This window comes from Patagioenas fasciata, chromosome 16 (genome assembly GCF_037038585.1).
Source record: "Patagioenas fasciata isolate bPatFas1 chromosome 16, bPatFas1.hap1, whole genome shotgun sequence".
In the NCBI taxonomy this organism is placed as follows: domain Eukaryota; kingdom Metazoa; phylum Chordata; class Aves; order Columbiformes; family Columbidae; genus Patagioenas; species Patagioenas fasciata.
The window spans coordinates 4164814-4182693 of NC_092535.1; the positions used below are offsets into that span (position 1 = coordinate 4164814).

A 17880-nucleotide genomic window follows, 5' to 3' on the forward strand; every position below is an offset into this window, starting at 1 on the left:
TCTCCACACGCATCTAGGGAGTCTTCTAAACTGCCCGTCGCTCACGCTTAAAAAAAAAAAAAAAAAAAAAAATAATAATAATAATAAAATAATAAATAGAAAGTGCAGATGGAAAGGAGGAAAGTGAATGGCCAGCTCGGATCCCAAAGGAGAGGGGGGAAAGGACAGACTTGGTCAAGTCCTCTCCTTTTCTAATGAAAAAAAAAAACAAAAAGAGCCCGCACTTAGCGTTTCCCGTCCCTCGCCGCTCCCACTCCCCGCCGGGCTGCAGCAGCAGCGGCCGGGCCGCCCCCCCGCAGCCGGGCCCGGCGTGGAGCTCCCGCCGCTCTACTCCGCTCCTCCCGGCCGGGGGGACACGGGTCAGTCTCACCCCGGCCACGGGCGAGATTTAGACAAAGCGCAGGAGGGTGCAAGGCTGAGCGGTCCTGCCCTGCGTGCAGCAGCGGTCCCGAGTGGGCCAAGCAGCTTCACAACCCGCCGGGGCCGCGCAGCGGGGTGGGGGTAGAGAAGTGTCCGAAAGTTTTGGTTTTCTTTTGTCTTTTTTTTTCTTTCGGAACACGAGAGGTCAGAGAAGCAGGTCCCTCCAAGAAATGCCATTTCAATGATTTTAATAAGCAAAATAGGAAACAATTTTAATAACCAAAAACAGAAACCAGTCTGAATAAAACTACAATAGACCAGGTTTTTTAATATTTTTTCATATCATAAGCAGGATTTGAAATTGATCCCTTCAGAACTTTACATGAAATAAAAACAATTTTTTTTTCCGCTGCTGTAATGTTTTGATTTCAACACAGTTGAATCAGTAAAAACCAAAGGTCGTTTTCTGATGCATGACTAATATCCACAATATTTAAAACTGCAAGCACCATGCTGTTCATTACAATCTTGTTATTACTGTTAATTTATAAACTAATACAAACTTAAAATGCATCCGGCCAGCAGTGCCAGCTATCCTAAAAGGAAACTAAAAAATAAGTTTTCATTTTGGTATTTTTGTCAGTGCAACATAAATCCTTTTACTGACCTGCAGGAGGAAAAAATTAAAACAAACCAAAAAAAAGTAATAAAAACACCCATAAGACTCCAAACTACTACTACTATACAACTGCAAAGAAATTTTGGCTAAAACTTTCACTCGCTGCATAGGGAAGCAGAGAAGCAGATTACAAATCATCGCAAAAGAATACACTTAAAAGTTGCAGTATGTCTTGCTAAAATAAGTTTTAGTTTTATATGCTTTCCCAGCCTACTCATCGGCTGCTACCGCTGAGAAACCCCAGTGGTGACACGGAGCCCTCGCTGCTGTTGCAGCTTGACTCGTAAAGAGGAGATTGGTTTTTCTTTCCTTTATTTACCGAAAATCAAGGGGCAGTTGTTTCTTAAAAGGAACTGGTATCTCGTCCGTCCTTCGCTTCCTGAGTGTACAATTAGAAGGGAAACTATATGGCCAAGCCTAAGCACTCCAGGCTGGGAATTGTCCTGAAGCATAGGGCTTCACTGCCACTTTAAAGCCTGGAGTAGGCTCTAGTGACCGATGAGGGTTTTTCCCTGCTAAGTTTAGGTTTGTCAAAGCCATTCAGGCGGTTTTGCTCTTCTGCCCCAACAAACAACAACCAAAATGAAAACTAAAAAAAATTCAAAAAAAAAAAAAAAATACAACTTAAAAGTGCACCAGATATACAAAGTTGTTTTTTTCCTAATGCAAAATGCCCATAACTCTTTTTTCCTTAAGTATCTCTTTAATACCAAACAAACCATACAACCAGCCTGCTGAAATGTTATTTTCTTTTTGTGTGTGGGTTTTTTTTTTCTCCTGTGCGGTTTAAAGTAGCAGATATTTACAAGCTAGCAACCATAAAAGAAAATAAGAGAGCAAAACCAACAAACAAAACTGCACAAGCAGTAAAAAGTTTGGTAACTTGTGATGCTTTTCTTATCGATGAAACAAAACAACAACAGAAATCTATGATCAATGATCAACATGCTATAGTTAAACAAGAAAATGGTACAAAATAGAAATTATTACCATACATGTCCAGCATGCAGGATTAATATTTTTAATGCAGATTTTCATATTTTTCTATATAATCAAGCAGGCAATAAAACTGATGAGTTTTTTTCTTCCTTTCATTCTTTCTTTCCTTTCTTAGATTGAATGTCCCATCTGAGTCCTGTAACTTATTTCTCAAAGCAGGCAATATATGAAGAGTTTGCATATATTGTCCTTTTTATTTATTCTCTTTTTTCCAAGCAGGTAAATTGTGCATGAGATGGTGTTGCATATATCCTCTCTCTTTCCAAGCAGGCAGTATGTTATAGATGGCTTGTTCATTGTCCTTTTTTATTATTATTCTCAAAGTCCATCTCGTTCTGCAAGCAAGCGATCTATAAAACGCTTCACTTGTTCTTTTCTCCTTTTTCTCTGCCTCTGTCCCTCTCTGTAACTCACAAACGAAAGTCCAAAAGTTGCACTTTACCTCTCCCATCCCCACCCCCAGCCTACTTTTCCCACAGCTACTCTAGAAGACTGGATGCTGCAAAAAAATCAAGTCTCTATTTTTCTCTCCTTTCTCTCTAGTCAAGCAGACAGATGGATGGAGATGTCAGAGGAGGATGGGGGGGGAGGAAAGGTGACAGGGGTCAGGTTTTGGGGGTGGGGGGTTTTGTTTGTTTTTCAATTATTTTTGTTAAGCACTCACATGAAGAACTCAGGGGAAGATGGGTTGTCACTGGTGGAGCCAGCCTCTCTGAAGCCATTGCTGGCAAGTTTCTCACACTTGAGCTTGTAGGCGTCTCTCTCTCTGGCCAGCCGGGTCACTTCTTGCTTGAGCTGTTCCACCTGCTGAATGAGCTGGGTCTTTTCATTCTCCAGGTGGTGTTTCTGCTGGACACGTTTATACCTGCAGGACTGGGCATAGCCCCTGTTCTTCAAGGTCCTCCTCTTCTGCTTGAGGCGGATCACCTCATCTTTGGTGAAGCCTCGGAGGTGCCTGTTGAGCTCCCTCACAGACATGGAGACCAGCTGGTCATCTGAGAACCGGTCCTCCACGCTGCTGGAGGGGGGATGCTGCTGGTGCGAGTTCTGGAGCTGCTGGGAGGAGCTGGAAGAGGTGGAGGGAGTGGGAGAGGCCTGGTGGTGATGATGGTGATGGTGGTGAGGGTGCCCGCTGCCGGCCAGGTCTTCATGAGTGACCGCGGGGTACTGGTGGTGGTGTTGATGATGATGGTGATGGTGGTGGTGGTGGGCCCGGAAGCCTTCAAAGCCTTGCAGCTGCTGGGACACCTGGTGGGACCCAATGAGGGCTTCGACAGCATCCTCTGGGGTGAGGTTCAGCGCCTCGGGATTCATCTGCTGGTAGCTGTTGGCCATCCAGTACAGGTCCTCCAAGTGGGTCTTCTGCTCGGTGGGGCTGAAGCTGGGCGAGGAGGGCACGGAGCTGCAGGGCGTGCTGATGGGGGTGGAGGACACGGAGCCGGCGGGCTGCAGGCGGGTGCAGTGCCTGCCCGAGCGGTCGTTCCTGCCCAGGGGCTCCTTCTTCACGTCGAACTTCATCAGGTCGAAGTCGTTGACATACTCCATGGCCAGGGGGCTAGTGGGCAGCTCGGTTCCGATGCTGAGCTCTCCGGCCATCGCTGTCTTGCGGGCACCTCTCCCGGCGGAGGGGGCTGGAGACCTCACTCCAGCGCGCAGCCTGGCAGAGGACTGGCCGCGCTCCCGTATTCCAAATCAACTTTGGCTTTGCTTTCTCGCCTCCTTTCCTCTGCTCCCCCTCCACCGCCGCCTCCTCCTTCTCCCGGCTTCTGGGGCTTCTTCAGTTGGGAGCAACAAAGCCAAGGACGAGCCGCTTGGATGTCTCCTGTCTTTTTGTATCAGCGTTTGCAACGCACCGCAGGCTGCAACAGCTCCTGGCACTTAGACACCCGGTTGCAAGGAGAAAAGAGCAGCAGCAGGAAGGGCAAAAGCAAAACAAAACAAAGATGCTGCCTTCGAGTCTGTGCAGGAAGAAGAACGGTGCAAAACGTCTAGCCCGTTCCCCCGTCTGGGTTTTGTAAGTCCGGAGCCTTCTCCCCGCGGTAGCAGAGCACCGGAGTCTACCGCAACTTTCCAGTCCGAGGAGGCGGCCGGGGGAGCGCACTGGCTATTTGGCGGCGGTGCCTGGGCTTTGCACGGGAGTTTTCGCTGGCTCTGGCAGGGAAGGGGAGGGAAGATAGGGAGGAAGGAGGGGAAGGAGGAGGGAAAAAAAAAAAAAGGAGAGGGGGAACGAGAAAAACCCAGGTCTCCGCTTCAGCTGCCGCCTCCAGCTCTCGTTGTGCAGCTGTGATTCGCAGCGCAGCCCCCCTTGGCTTCTTATACGGCCGTGCCCGCCGAGAGCGCGGCGGGGGCCGGGGCCGGCGGCGGCCGCGCCAATGGCAGCGCGGCGGCGGGGCCGGGCCGGGCGGGCGGCGGGGGCGGCGGGGCCGGGCGGGCGGCGGGGCCGGGCGGCGGCGGCGGGGGCGGGCCGCGCCGTGACAGCTCCGCAGCGCCAGCTGAGCGGCCGCCGCTCCCAGCCCCGCTCCTCCGGGGCGCTCCCCGCTTGCTCCCCCCTCCCGCACCATCGCCTCCTCATTTATTTATTTCTTTATTTATTTCCTCCACATCCCCCCTTTTCGGCTCCTGCGATCCACAAAGGAGGCGAGCTCGGGGACATCCTGCCCGTCCCTTTGTTCTAAATATAACAAAGTCCCTTTTTGCCCGCTGCCGTCCCGTAGCAAATTTCAAGGCAGTCAGCTTCCCCCCGTCCCACGCACACGCATCGCCCCTTCCAACTTATGTAAGCGGTCCCGATGCGAAGGCACCGCGGGAAAAGCGGCCACGAACGCGCACTGGGTCCGGCCGGGGAGCGAGCGCTGGGGCTGCGGGATGGTGCAGGGCGATGCGCTTGGACCCGAGAGTGAGGGAAGCACCGGCTCGGCGAGGCTGTCAGCTCTCCTTATACAATCGGGGAAATCCTCCCGGTTATAGGAAGCAAATCTCTCCATAAAGTAAAGCAAAGACATTGACATAGACAATTGCAAATATTAGGGAGAGAAGGGAGAAAATATAATTACATTTCTGTTCTGAGGGGACCGCGTTTACTTTCGTCTGCTGTTGCCTGAGTGAGTGACTGCATGCAAAAGAGTACTCGGCTTGTAAGCTTTTTTAGGTTGGTTGTTTCGTCTTTTTTTTTTTTTTTTTTTTTTTTGGTCCGGTAACAGGAATTTTTTTCTTGAACATTTTGTAACGATTAAGGGAGATTAGGGCTTTTTGCGCTGTTTTTACGCTCAAACAGACAGAAAGTGCGACCCCAAGTGTCCGTTTGGAGAATAACAGCTACTTTTCACGAGTGAAAAAAAAAAAAACACACGGGAGAAAAAAAAAAGGGGGACGAGCGGACGGGAGCGCAGCCCAGCGGAGCGACAGCGGGAGCGGCTGCGGGGCTGCCGCGGTCCCGGCTCGGCCGCGCCTCTCCGGAGCGGCGCCTCTGCTCCCTGCACCTCAACATCTACCATATCCCCCTCCTCACCTCATATTATTTAGCCAAAAGAACAACAACAACAAAAAAAGTTCAGGATATGTCTGCTTTTTAGAAATTAATTAGGAGGGAAACGACTTTCCGGAGCTGGGACAACACTACAAAAGTGCTCAAGCGGAGACCCCTTCGGCGTCGATCCCTCCCCGCCAGACCCCAGCGATACTCGGGGCGATACCCGCAGCCCGGCCCCGCTTGCCCCGATGCTCCCCATCTCTGTGGAGCCAGCCACAGCCGCGCAGGGAACCTGGGAGACAAAAGTCGAACAAAGTCCCCTTCAAAAAAAACATATATTCCCTGGGGTTGCTCCGGCAGCGGGCTGGAGGGAGGAGGTGGAAATCAGGGAGTGGGAGTTGGATGAAATCCCCCTTAGGAGTACAGGCGCTCCGGGGCTTAATTCTGTGTAGCAATTCAAGACATGCCGGGCCGCCTCGTTCGAGTTTTCCTCCACGACATTCGCAGGGGACATAACTGCTCGTCAGCAGCGCCCGCGATCGCTCGGCTCCGGTGCTCCCTGTGCGTTGTCGTCCCGGTCCCTCCGCACCCAGGTCCCGGCTGAAGCAAGGGGCGCAGACCTCCCTCCGCACGTTGTCGTGCTCCAAACGCGTGTGGGAGGACACGCGTGGAAACTCCCTCCTCCCGGGCGCTCCCTGTGTCCCTCGCAGGCAACGCAGCCCCAGCGGTGCTGGAGGCTACGGGGTCCGCACGGGCACCGCGCTGCTGATTTCCCGTCAGTGCCAGATTTGGGAAATCGCCGTCTTTTTGCTGTTAGCGAGCAACCCCGGGCTACGAAGAGGCGGAGAGGTCCGCGGTGAGCGGTGCCACTCCGCGGAGAGATCGGGGGGACCCGGCCACCCTGGCAGAGCAGATCGGGGCAGGAGCTCGGCGGTGCCCGTCCGGCAGCTGCCGCCCCACCCGGGGCTTGGGGCGAGCCGAGAGCACCCCATGCGGGTCCGCTCTAGATATTATTTATGAGGTCCTGGAAGCTGCTAGGGGAGAGCTTTATTTTTACCTGCACATTAAAGATTATCGTTGCCCGTGAGGGAAAGGGGACTCTGGCGAGCGCTTGGGAAGCTCGGATGCAGCACTGCAAAATGTGCGATTAGATGGATAATACTTTTTCCTCTCATAATTACTGAGGTATATTCACAAGGTGGAGCTACTGAAAGGCGGAGGAAGCATTGATCTGATTATCTTCCTGTCCATACGCACTCTGTCGCTTTTCTTAATCTTTTAAACTGTGAACTACAGATCGGTTTTGCGCGTCCTTCTCATCGTCGTAAAATTTCGGGGCACTTTCTGGGTCAGTTTCTTTGCTCTTCCATCCCTCGCTCCCTTTTAAAAAATACATCCCACAAAACTTGCGGCGTTACGCGGCTGGCTAAAGTAAGAACCACGTTGTGCCCCGAATCACCAGTTAAAGGCCAATTTTGTTCATTGTATGTCTTTTAATTCAATCACCAAAGGTCATTGTCGCTGGGATTTGTATGTTATGGGGGATGCTCCTCCGTCCGATATATATATTTATAAGTATTAGGGAAGAAATAACGTTGCTGGAGCAGAAGAGGGTTCCTGGGCTGGGCAGCCCGGGGAGGCAGCTCAGGGGGAGTTTCCCTTCCGCGGGGCCAAGCCGCCGATCTGCGAGCGGCCGCGGTGCTGCGCGCAGGGGGAGCCCCGCATCCCCCGGCCCTACGCGGCCGCCCGCACCCGAAAAGCCTCCGCAGGGCAAAGCCGCGGCCCCGGCGCTGCCGGCTTCTGCGGAAAGGATTTCCCGTCCCCTCCGCGCCCGCGGAAGAAAAGTACCGCTGTTGGGGTGGGGAAGGGGCACTCACCCATCGCAGCGTCAGGGCACAGCTCGCCTGCCCCCCAAGCCTTGCGAGCAATGTTTTTTTTAAATTGCGACCTTCTCCCCTACACCCGAAAGCTGCTAATCGAGCGACTTTTCTTTTTTCCTTTCTATTTTTAAAGATCCGTTTTTTGAAGGTTAGTTTCCCGTAAAGAATGACTCTCCCTCGTCCCCCTCTCCCCCTCCACTCCCCTCGCAAACCCCTGGCCAAAATCGGGAAGAGTTCAAAGAAAATTACAGTGTCATTTCAGATCAGCTCCATCCGGCGTGTCCGCCTAGGGTAGAGTAGTGGGGGTCCTAGGGCCACTGAAATTTGAAAGCTCGCCCCTAAAACTGGAGCATATAGATATCTATACGTGTTCGATTTGGTAGTTCCTCTGCCTGAATCGGGGAGGGGTGACATTTAGAAGCGAACCGTATTACGGTGGCATCCCAGTCCCTAGTTCTTAGAAACAGCAGGTCTAGGTAGCTGATAAAAAAATAAGATTACTATTATGCGTGTATTTTCCACGCTACCGGTTCTCTGAGAAGCGCTCGTCGTTGTTGGTAGCTGACTGCTACTTTTCCCCCCAAATTAGCTTTTTCACTCCATAACATCAGTGGGATAAGTTGTCTGAAATGGGATTTTTGTTAAGAAACAACTACCCAAACCGAAGTCACCCATGGCTGGCAGTCGGCACTAATGGAGGAAAAGGGCATCACTTTCCTAGTTCTTACCTCCTCTCGCTTGATTTTTAATTTCTCAAACTGCAAGCAGACACCGTGCTGTTTGTCAGGATTTTTTCTTCTCTCCTGTGTAAGCAGAGACGGACCTGGTTAATCATCTATCGCAGATATATGTGCATGAGAAAGAAAAGTGTTGATGTTTGCTTGTTCGGGCTGATGGGAATGGCCCACGAATTTAGGATTAAATTACTAATGGGAATCATAAGTCTTTGTTTCCTCTCTCCCTTTTCGGGGGGGATTGTCAAAGTGTGCAGCATTCTTTGGACAAAGTCTGCACAGCAGCTTTGCAGTATAAAATGAGCTATTGTATCCTCCTGGGTTAACTTGGATCTCTTCAGATTTTAGCCTGAACCAGTTAAGAGCGGGGCAAATCCCAGTACTAACTTTAGACACGTTTTCACAGGTGGAACTGTGACAAGGGAGTGGAGCAACACTTCAGAAGGGTAGGTTTTTGTGGGGCTTTCTGCCCCGAGGCTTCGCAGCGCCCAGCATTAAATCCCCGCTTGGAGGGCGGGGGGGCATTCGGTATGTCCGGGCGGCGGGTTTGGAGTTTGCTCGGTCGCGGGGGGCGACCCTACAGAATAAGTGCACCTGGAGGGTGCCGTAATTTAGGTGGTTGATTTGAGCGCACCGTGTTTAATTAAATAAGTGAGCTCGCCCGTGCCGGTAGCGGACAGGCTGGGTGTGGAGCTGCTCCCTGCCGGTCGCGGCCCCTCCACTGGGGGCTGGGACCCCCCTCTCCCCCCAGCGCGGCTTTGGGGGTGCTGGCATGGACGGGGTTGGGAATCTCGGGGGGGCACCGCGCCGGCGCACCTTGGGGGGGATGCCCAGGCGAAGCTCCGAGTCTCTGCGAGTTTGAGTGGATGCAGGAGCCGGGGAACGGGGATTATTAGAGGGGGTAACGGCACCCCAGTGCCCCCCGCTGCTCGGGTTAGCCCGGGCCGGCAGCGTCGGGCGCTGGGCTGCTCGGATGCGCGGCCCGGGAGGGGGGCTGTTGGGGAGGGGGGGGTTGCTGCTCTGCGTTTCCTCCTGCTTTTTGTGCACTTGCAGAGAAAGAAGTGCAGGTCTTCAGTGGCAGCCTCGGCAGTTTGCTCGGGGTCTCGCTGCACCCTGGAGAGGGAAAAGGGGTATCTTGAGACGAAATGGCAACATTTCTCCCTCTTCTATAACGTCCTATGAGGGCGTCTTTGGCAGGGAGGTGAGTAGAGACCAGAAACATTCTCCTTCTCGATATTTCTTTCAGCCTCAGCCCGATCGTAAAAGGAATGAGTCGATCCCAACTTGTTTTCAAAGGAATTTGTCTCTTTCTCATCATTTCCAAACTCTGCAGTCTCATCATAGCTCCCTCTCTAACACACGCTCTTGCTATCATTCCTCTTGCCACTATGGTAAAACTTGTTTCAAACAGAAACACCTGATCTGGAAGCATAAAATCCCCAGTTTGAACCTTTCTAGGATCAGCTTTACTCCAGTGCTTGGCTGAGTCCTGTTTCCCACTTGAACCCTGGCATGCTGAGTTCGTTATCTGAGCCCCTTTAGGAGCATTTAGCTAATAAGCAGCACCAAAGTCTTTCCGAGTGATCAGAAATTGCCTTTTGGGACTGAAGTAGCCAGTACAAGCTGAAGAGCTGTAATTACTGCAGTCGTCTCTTGCAATGGCATTTCATGTCATTCAAAGGTTTTTCAAACACTTCAGAACTTGGATTGCATCCTACTAGAAAAAAATTTCTCCCCTGCTTATCTGCTTCTCTTATGAATCCAGAGGTACTGCACAGATGTCTGTGTGGGAAAAGTGATCTTCCCAAGGGTTTTCAGTTTTCTTGGAAGGGATATAGAGGAGGGAGATGTCAGGGAGGCACGGAAGTGTCCTGGACCTATGCCCAATGTCACCAAGTCATGAGCAGCCAGGAGATCTTCCAGAAAAGGTTAGCATCCCATTCTGGCCACAGCCTGTTGCCTGTTTTTCTAAGGGGCTCAGCAGGAGACTTTCTTGATGATCAAATCTTCAGATGACCAAGAAGGAGACAAGGAATATCTGGCCTCAGTTGTCCTTGAGGAGACCCAGGACCATGCAAGCAGTTTTTCAGAAGCGAATGTTGCTGCAGGTTCAATGGCAGCAGCAGCAAGGCAGGTCCCAGCAGAGCTGAGTTTGTCCCTCGGCCCTTGCAGGATCAGGGGGTCGTTACAACCCAGGAGTCCGCAGGCATAGTCCAGCACCCACTGGGACCTGTACCCTTTCATTCAGACTGCTTTGTAATTCCTTTTCATTGCACAAAGTCCTGGATCAAAAGAGCCTGCTTATATACAGAACATTTTTGGAGTTCCCTTTCCAGTTTTTGCTGCATAAGGATTTAAATATAATTATAAACCCTATACTGTATATTCTTCTTCTTGCTCTTTGTACGTTTAGTCCCTATTAGTGATTTTGTTTTGTTTCTGATTTGACAACCCCTGTATATATGTGTTTGTGGTTGTTTGGTACTGTTTCCTGATTTAATATCAGTGCAGTTACAGGAGAAGGATGCACCGTTAGCATTTTTTGCTTGAAATATTTTTCAAGCTCCTTTTTGATGTACTGGTCAGGTTTGCAGCTTCTATGCTCTTGTTGATCAGAAGAGGAAGGATCAGGTTTATTGTGCCCTTTGGGAATGAAGCTCTCTATTCACCTCAGGAAATGCAGTTATCTTCCTGCGCTAGCTAGCCCCTCCGTAGAGATCCAGGTGCAGAAGAAAAGCGAGGAAGTATTTAGTAGAAAGCTGTTATTCAGTGAAATTAAAGTCCTTTTGTGCATTTCTGAGAGATAAGGATGAGCCGAACTGGAAACGAGCTGGCTTCTGCAAGCCTCCACCTTCCCAGCCAAACATTTTCCAGTCCTAAACATGAGAAGGGAAAAGAAGAGAGACAAAGGAAGGGAATAATTCTGGGGAAATGCTTTTGTTTGCTCTCCTTGTTAGCCTGAGGAACTTCTATTCAACTGTTATCCAGACAAGGGAAAGAAAAAGATTCCTGATCTGTATTCCTTTTATGTGTAAACAGATCCACAACCTTTAAGAGCCCCAGATCAGATGCTTTTAAAATCCATCTCAGAGTGTAAATTACAAAATATTGGCTCATAGTGCGACTTGCCATTTTCTCTTTGGGAAATAAAACTGTGATTTAGAATGTGTGTGTGTGTGTGTATTGCTGTATGTTGTGAATACCTTCCAGCCTGAATCTCACTACACCTCCAGGCGGTGGCAAAGCTGGGTATGTTTCCCATCCTTGCCCACCACAAGGATCCTATGTAGAGTCCAAGGGGAGCAGATCTAAGGTGACGTGGCCAGCAGGGTTCACAAAGCTCATTGCTGTCCCTGAGGAAAGCTGCTGTTTCTCTGTAACAATTTCTTTGCTTCCAGAGCTTCTCTGCACAATGGTTAAATTAATTTGTGCAGGAGAGCCGGCAGCACAGCGGTGCTACAAATTCTCACCCTGTGTGTTCCTAAACGGAATGTTCTCCAGCCAAATTGGCAGTTTGCTGGATGGGTCATTCTGAAATCCTAGGAATAGTGACCACATCTCCTTGGCTGGAAAGAGGGCTTGTAGAAAAACGCAGCAAGGAGAGAGGCAGTGCAAGGTGAGCACAGGCTGCTGCGAGAATGGAAGGTGGTCAGGGAAGGCTGCTTCATTTCTGTGTCTGTTTTAGTGGCAATCCTATGGGACACTTGGGCTATACCAAAGGAGATCATTTCTGCTTGTTTTCCTCTGGTGGAATCAATTCCTCATGTGTTAGTGGAGACAAAGTGCACACCAAAATTTCCTGTGTATATGTGGTAAGGTAGAAAATATGTGGTAAGGTAGAAAAGAAACATCATATGAAGCAGTCAGTACATACCCATGCTACATCAGATTCAGTTATCCCTCTTCTAGCCAGTCTTTGGCTAAACAGTAATATAGATATTAATTAGGTTATACACATATATATATAAATATCTACTGTGGCTGAAAATTTAGGAAAAAAATTCTCTAATTACTGTGAGCTAATCTCCGTATACACAGTTAAGTACCAGTCTGTACATTTTCTGAGCATTATTACAAAACCGATGAGAGTCTCCTGGGCAGCCTTCTCGAAGAGTCTCCACGCCTTCAGTGTGAGTGCCCTGTTTTCATTCAGCCTTAACTCTGTATTTGCAGGTTTTTCAATAACTGTGTTTTCATCCTTCAGACATCCAGATAAACAGCTTCACCCCTTAAAGCTGTGATTACACCTCAGCACCCTCTCTTTTGGCAATCTATGTGTGGTTTCTGTTTTGTTTTGGTTTTCTGGCTTGAATTAGCACGTTTCAAACCTCTAACGTACTTCTTTAATAACTGTTTTATAAAAAAAGGAGAAGATAGAGTATTTCATCCAAGAATTCCCAGCTGGAGACATCTGTTCAGCAGCAAGTCACCTGATGAACAGCTCTAACCAGCCAAGTGTGAGTTATTTTTATTGGTTCAATGTTTTAAAAATAGATTTTTTTTCCCCCTTTAATTGATACCTTTCTAGATATTTCAGTAGATTCCTACACTGATCTTCATGGACATGGATTTATTTCTCCTGAGGGATTAGTACAGCCCAAACCAAGTGATCCATTCCAAAACCTAGCTGGCTGGCTGAAACCAGTAGGAACCAGTTAAATGCTTGAAATGAGGGTTTCCACTAGGGTAATCAAGTTTCCCAAGAGGTGATGGATTTGATGTATAGCCTGTCATGATGAGTTGCAGGCACTCAGCACCTCTGAAAATCAGGCCATAGCAGCTTTCAGCAAATGTGAAGAGACGGGGTGTGCGCACGTGCGAGCCGCAGATAGGACACACGTCTTCATTGATCTCGAAAGGGAGGTTGAACTGTTCTGGCTTGAATCACATGAGCTGTCACGTTATTTAGCAGCTGTTAAGCTTATGTGAGCTTGTAGGACCCTGTCGGTGCACACTCAGTCCTGTTCCTCTCTCGGTTTATTTGTCTGTGCCAATACCTGGCTCTTTTACAAATAGGCCAGTCCCAGCATTACTCCTGTGGTACCCCCTGAGGTGCTGAGCACCTCTCCTGTCTGCTCCTCCCTACCACCCAGCATGCCAAAGGCTCTTTCTAGAGGACAGGGCTGATGTTGCATTCATTTTTCCACTTCTGTTCTCTGTGTTGTGACTGGGAAGACACTTGAGGACCGCACACATTGCCTTGGTTTGAATTCTTTGCTGGAGCAGGACCTCAGTTCGACATGGGGAGGGTGACCTGAGAGATGTCAGAGGAGGAAGAGTAGAAGGGCAAAAAAGGACAAAGCGGATGAAGACAGGAATGTGGGGCTGCACCAAGATGCTGTAGACCCTCCCGCTATCCGTCTATGCAGAAAACTCCCAGGCAGTCTGCAAACCGCTTCCCTGACTTCATTTGCCATTCATCAGCCTAAACTACTCACTCTTCTACAGGAAAAACAGGAGCTTTGAACACTTCTCCACACCCCAGCACATGGCAGAGTTCATTAAATGGGTGGGAAGCATCAAGAGCCAGCGCTTGCCTGCACTGTCCAAGCAGTGGGTTCCTAGCAGAAAGCTGCGTGGGGAGCCCCTCTCCTGCCAACCTCTGGAAGGGCTGGAGTCCCCCAGGGAGAGTTTAGGTGGGGTGCAGCAGTGCAGCCCCCCGATCCCTTCTGCATTTCGCCCTACCGAGTTCTGTGCTGTTGCAGGCAGGAGTGGGACATCACAGGTGAAGAACACACTAGGATCTTCCCTTTTTTTTCTTCCCTTTGGAATACCTTCATTAAATCATTCTTGTAATCTTTCTAAAGAAAAAGAGATTTTTTTTCACTTGAGAAAAGAGAGGAAATGTTTTCTGAAAGCTGTATTTTAATTGATCCAGGCTTGAGAGCAGGGATGCTGAGGGAAGAATTGCTGTCATGGAATTAACTTTGTGAAAGAAAAGCAAATCTCCACCCTGTTTAAACATGGGGAAAACATCACAGAGGCATCCTGCTGTACCAAATGGTAAACATGTCCATGTATTATATCACTTATGGCTTCCTTTAGAGTTTTATGATGCTGTTCTCAATTACTGTGTTTGCATTTGTAATTAGAGTGCAGAACACATTGTGAAGGCAAATTATAGAGCTAACTTGTCCTTTCAAAATAACCCATTTGTTTAGTGTGCTCCCAGAAGCTTCTATTTATTCAAGAGACTCCAGTGAAGGACTAACCTCCCCTACTGAATGTGTTGGAATATACATTTGCTGCAGGGAAGGGCGAGGAAGAGAAACACATTTTCGCCCCAGGGCTTTGCTGTACTTGGGCCTGACCTTTAAACCACTGAAACTCCTGTTGGTTTCTGTAAGCACCATCCTCTAGAAGTCTGAGCAACTAATGAAATTGGGGGGATGGAAGAAGAATGACTTGTGTGGGTTTTTTGTGTGTGTGGTGGTGGTGGTTTTGTTCTGTTTGGTGTTTTCTGTTGTGGTTTGCTTTGGTTTTTGTTTGTTTGTTGGTTGTTTTTGTGTGTGCTGTGGTTTTTTTTCCCTCTGACACCGATTATCTCTGTGGCCTTGGTCATGTCACTTGTCCTTTTTGTTCCTCCTTAACTGGCTAAAAAAAATATCCTATGGAAGGGCTTGCACATTACTATACAATCACATAAATATCTATATGAAGGTGAAAATGCGTGGCTGAGATGTCTTCCAGTATCTTGCTCCTTTGCAGGAAAGCAATTCTGAAGGCAGCTCTTTGGAGTATACATTCAGTCTTTGTCCTGGACTCCCCTCACACAGGGGTTCATTCTGTAATTATTTAGATGTAACAATGACACATTGCTTGGTGCCATGTTGCCGTAAGTGCTCTACCAAATCTCCATGCAAAGTCACCAGAGCTCTCCATCTCTTGGCTTTGCTGGGTGTCCAGCGGTGTCTCACTGAGCGATTTCTGATCAGCTGCACCACATGTGATGCCCTTTTGTTGTGCTCTGGCTATTGAGTGTCATCAGGGGAGATCTGCTCTTCCTTTAAGGCACATCGATTTTATATACAGAAGACTGGAGCCAAGGCCAGCTGTGCACTTTGCCTTGGAATTCAGTAGGGAAAAAACTGTGTCCAAGTGTGAACTTGGATCCAATAACACTCAGAGTGAAAAGCAAACTAAGTCTCCAGTTTTTACTGTTCTGCCTTGTCTGCAAAGGAATTCTGCATTTCGGTTTGGTGGTTTTTTGTTTTTGGTGGGGGTTTTTTTGGTGTTTTTTTGTTCTGCACTAAGCAGGAGGACTTGACTTTGAACAGGTTTCTCTGCAAGTGGAAGTAGCATTTTCATCTCCTGTACCTTAGCTGGGAAGGCACAGGAAAGTGTCCTGCAGCACGTAGCTCTCCCATCAGCATGTCCTCCCCGTTCCTGGCCATGAGAAGTTGCCTTGGCTTTGCTCTCCAGCCAACATTCAGGAAAATATCAAGCTCAGTGCCTGACCCCTTCCTAACACACTGCCCATGGGTGTCCTTGGCTCATGCTCCAAGGCTCCATGAAACTGGGCCAAAATCAAGTAAAAGGCTGTGTTCTCCCAGGGTGTCAGTATTTGAAGGATAAAAAACCCCAAATGAACCCCCAAATATTGCATTATAAGATCATTAAGAGCTCTTTTTTGTTTTGTTTTTTTTTAATTTTTCATCACTTGGCCCACTATGAAGTGATTTATACAACTTTTACTCCTGCCACAGGTTATTCCTCATTTTGTTTCCAATACAGCTGCTTTGACAGTTCATCATGGCACTGGCTCCCTCCTTGCCCGTGCTCTTGAATGGGTCAGAAAAGTTTATTTCCTGGCCCCAACTTTCTGTCAGGTGCTTGTTCCTTCTGAGCAAAGGTTAAATCATCTTCTGATGATTCATTGGAAAAACTGGTTTTATTGCTTTCCTTGGGTATGGGAGAATTTCCTTAAAAAAGAAGCTACAGCACATGGGATGACCATCCCAAAAAGAACAACTGCCAAGGGGGTTTGCCATAAATTATGGGTTCATCTTGATTACCAGTATAATTTTTTTTCATTTAATGGCACGAAGTCCAAGAAAGTGCCTAGAAGAACGAGTTGGAGCTTTATAAACTGTGGGATTATCTGTGAAGAGGTTTAGGAAGGACATTTTCTGCTGTTTGCTTGAGAGAAGAGGAGATCCCAGTGTGGCATTCCACAATACCAGATGCACCCCATTTTCCATAGCTGTGTGTTTAAAATATGGCCAGGGTTCACTGAGCAATGTCAAAACACGTCTGCAAGGCTGCCCAGGGAACGAAATACAGCTGCAAAATGAGCAAGCTCAGTTTTGTTGGGGGAACAAAAGGGAGAAAGGCATTTGTCATCCAGAGGATCAAATTGGAGAAACACCTACTGTTGTTTCCCTAGCTGGGATTTAAAACCTGTACGTCATCACCCTGTTCTTGTTGCCAGTAACGCTGTTTGCTTTGCTCTGCCACCGCGCTGCTCAGGCAGCCAAACGTGCCCCATGGCTCTTCCCTCTGTTTCCAACCCGAGGAGCTTCAGCTCCAGCACCTTGGTCCAGGGAACCCAGCAGGCTGCCAGCATCCAGCTGCCACCAAGGACACATCCAGGCCACCAAAAAATAAGCAGGTGTGAGATGTAATACAGTGCTGTTTGTTTTTCTGGAAGGTCAATAGTTTTGCTAAAACTTCTGCTTCCCGTTCTTTTAATTTTTGGTGGAAGCCTGTTTCAGCAGTTGAACTAAGAAAACATCCTCCATGTAATACGTGGAAGACTTTTTTGAGCAAATGTCTTTCAAAATGAAAGAGAAATGAAAAATTCACATTCGTGTTAGATTTCACAAAGTGATTTTGCAACACCTACAGCGCAGTACCCATGTTTTCTGACAGTGCTCGCAACAACAGTAGCATACAAGCATATTAAAAAAAATTAGAAACCCTTTACTAGATGGTATCCTTGTAGTTTGTGCTATTTTGAACCTGTCAACTGCTTAAGTAACAGCTTGTCAGTGATTGCAGCCCGGCTGAATATGAGATCTAGTAGTATGGTTGCAAATTGTCAAGAGCTGAGTGATCTCTTGGGTTGTGATTTATGACTCCAAGAACAATGACAAGTAGGGAAAAACGGCCCTGGTAATTTCAGAAGCAGTTGTGGAAACAATTAGATCACTTTCTTTTTATTACGTCATTTATAGAATTCTTCCCTTTAAAAATTAGATCCTTGATGAGTGCGTGAAAAATGCTTTGTCCTGTTTTTCAGCTGAGGGAAAATCCTGGGCTTTCTTTTGGAAACGCTGCTGTGCAACATCAACTTCACACAGGCTGAGGAAGCTGCAGGAGCACAAAGGACTTCCCTGAGCTCACCCACCAGCTCTGACCCATCTGCAGTTGAAGCCCTTTGCAAAGATTAATTCCTGCCAAGCCCTGTGCAGGAATTGTGCTGGTTTCTGAACCATTTTCTCACTGGTCACTCATATCTTTCTGCTGGCCTGACCTTTGTCTGTGACACAGCTGCAGGCTCCTTCTCGGCTGCTGAGAACTTTCTAGCATATGGCACTGGTACAGGCAAATAATACTGATGATGAAAACTTGGAACAGAGTTTTCAGAGTGCTGCAGTTTGGGGCTCTCTTATCCTGGTTTTGGCCCTTCTTTCTAACAGTAGAATTATGTAGTTGTCATATTTTCACTTTCTTCAGCAGCGGTTTCTCCCTTGTTGGCCCAAGGAGCTGAGCAGTATAGTTTTTATAAAGAGTTAGTTGAGTTTCTCTAGAAGTGCC

At 48.3% G+C, this 17880-nt stretch overlaps 1 protein-coding gene across 1 annotated transcript; it reads right to left on the reverse strand.

Annotated features, from left to right (window-relative positions):
• Positions 1-591: 591 nt before the first annotated feature.
• MAFB (MAF bZIP transcription factor B) lies at positions 592-4338 on the reverse strand. The gene has a single exon (XM_065849887.2). The coding sequence runs from the start codon at positions 3632-3634 to the stop codon at positions 2699-2701; it is 936 nt and encodes a 311-aa protein (XP_065705959.1). The 5' UTR covers positions 3635-4338; the 3' UTR covers positions 592-2698.
• Between the last annotated feature and the right edge of the window lie 13542 nt (positions 4339-17880).

What these genes read in the sequence shown, in the direction of transcription:
- MAFB (XM_065849887.2), bottom strand. Translation starts at nt 3,634, where the DNA reads ATGGCCGGAGAGCTCAGCATCGGAACCGAGCTGCCCACTAGCCCCCTG.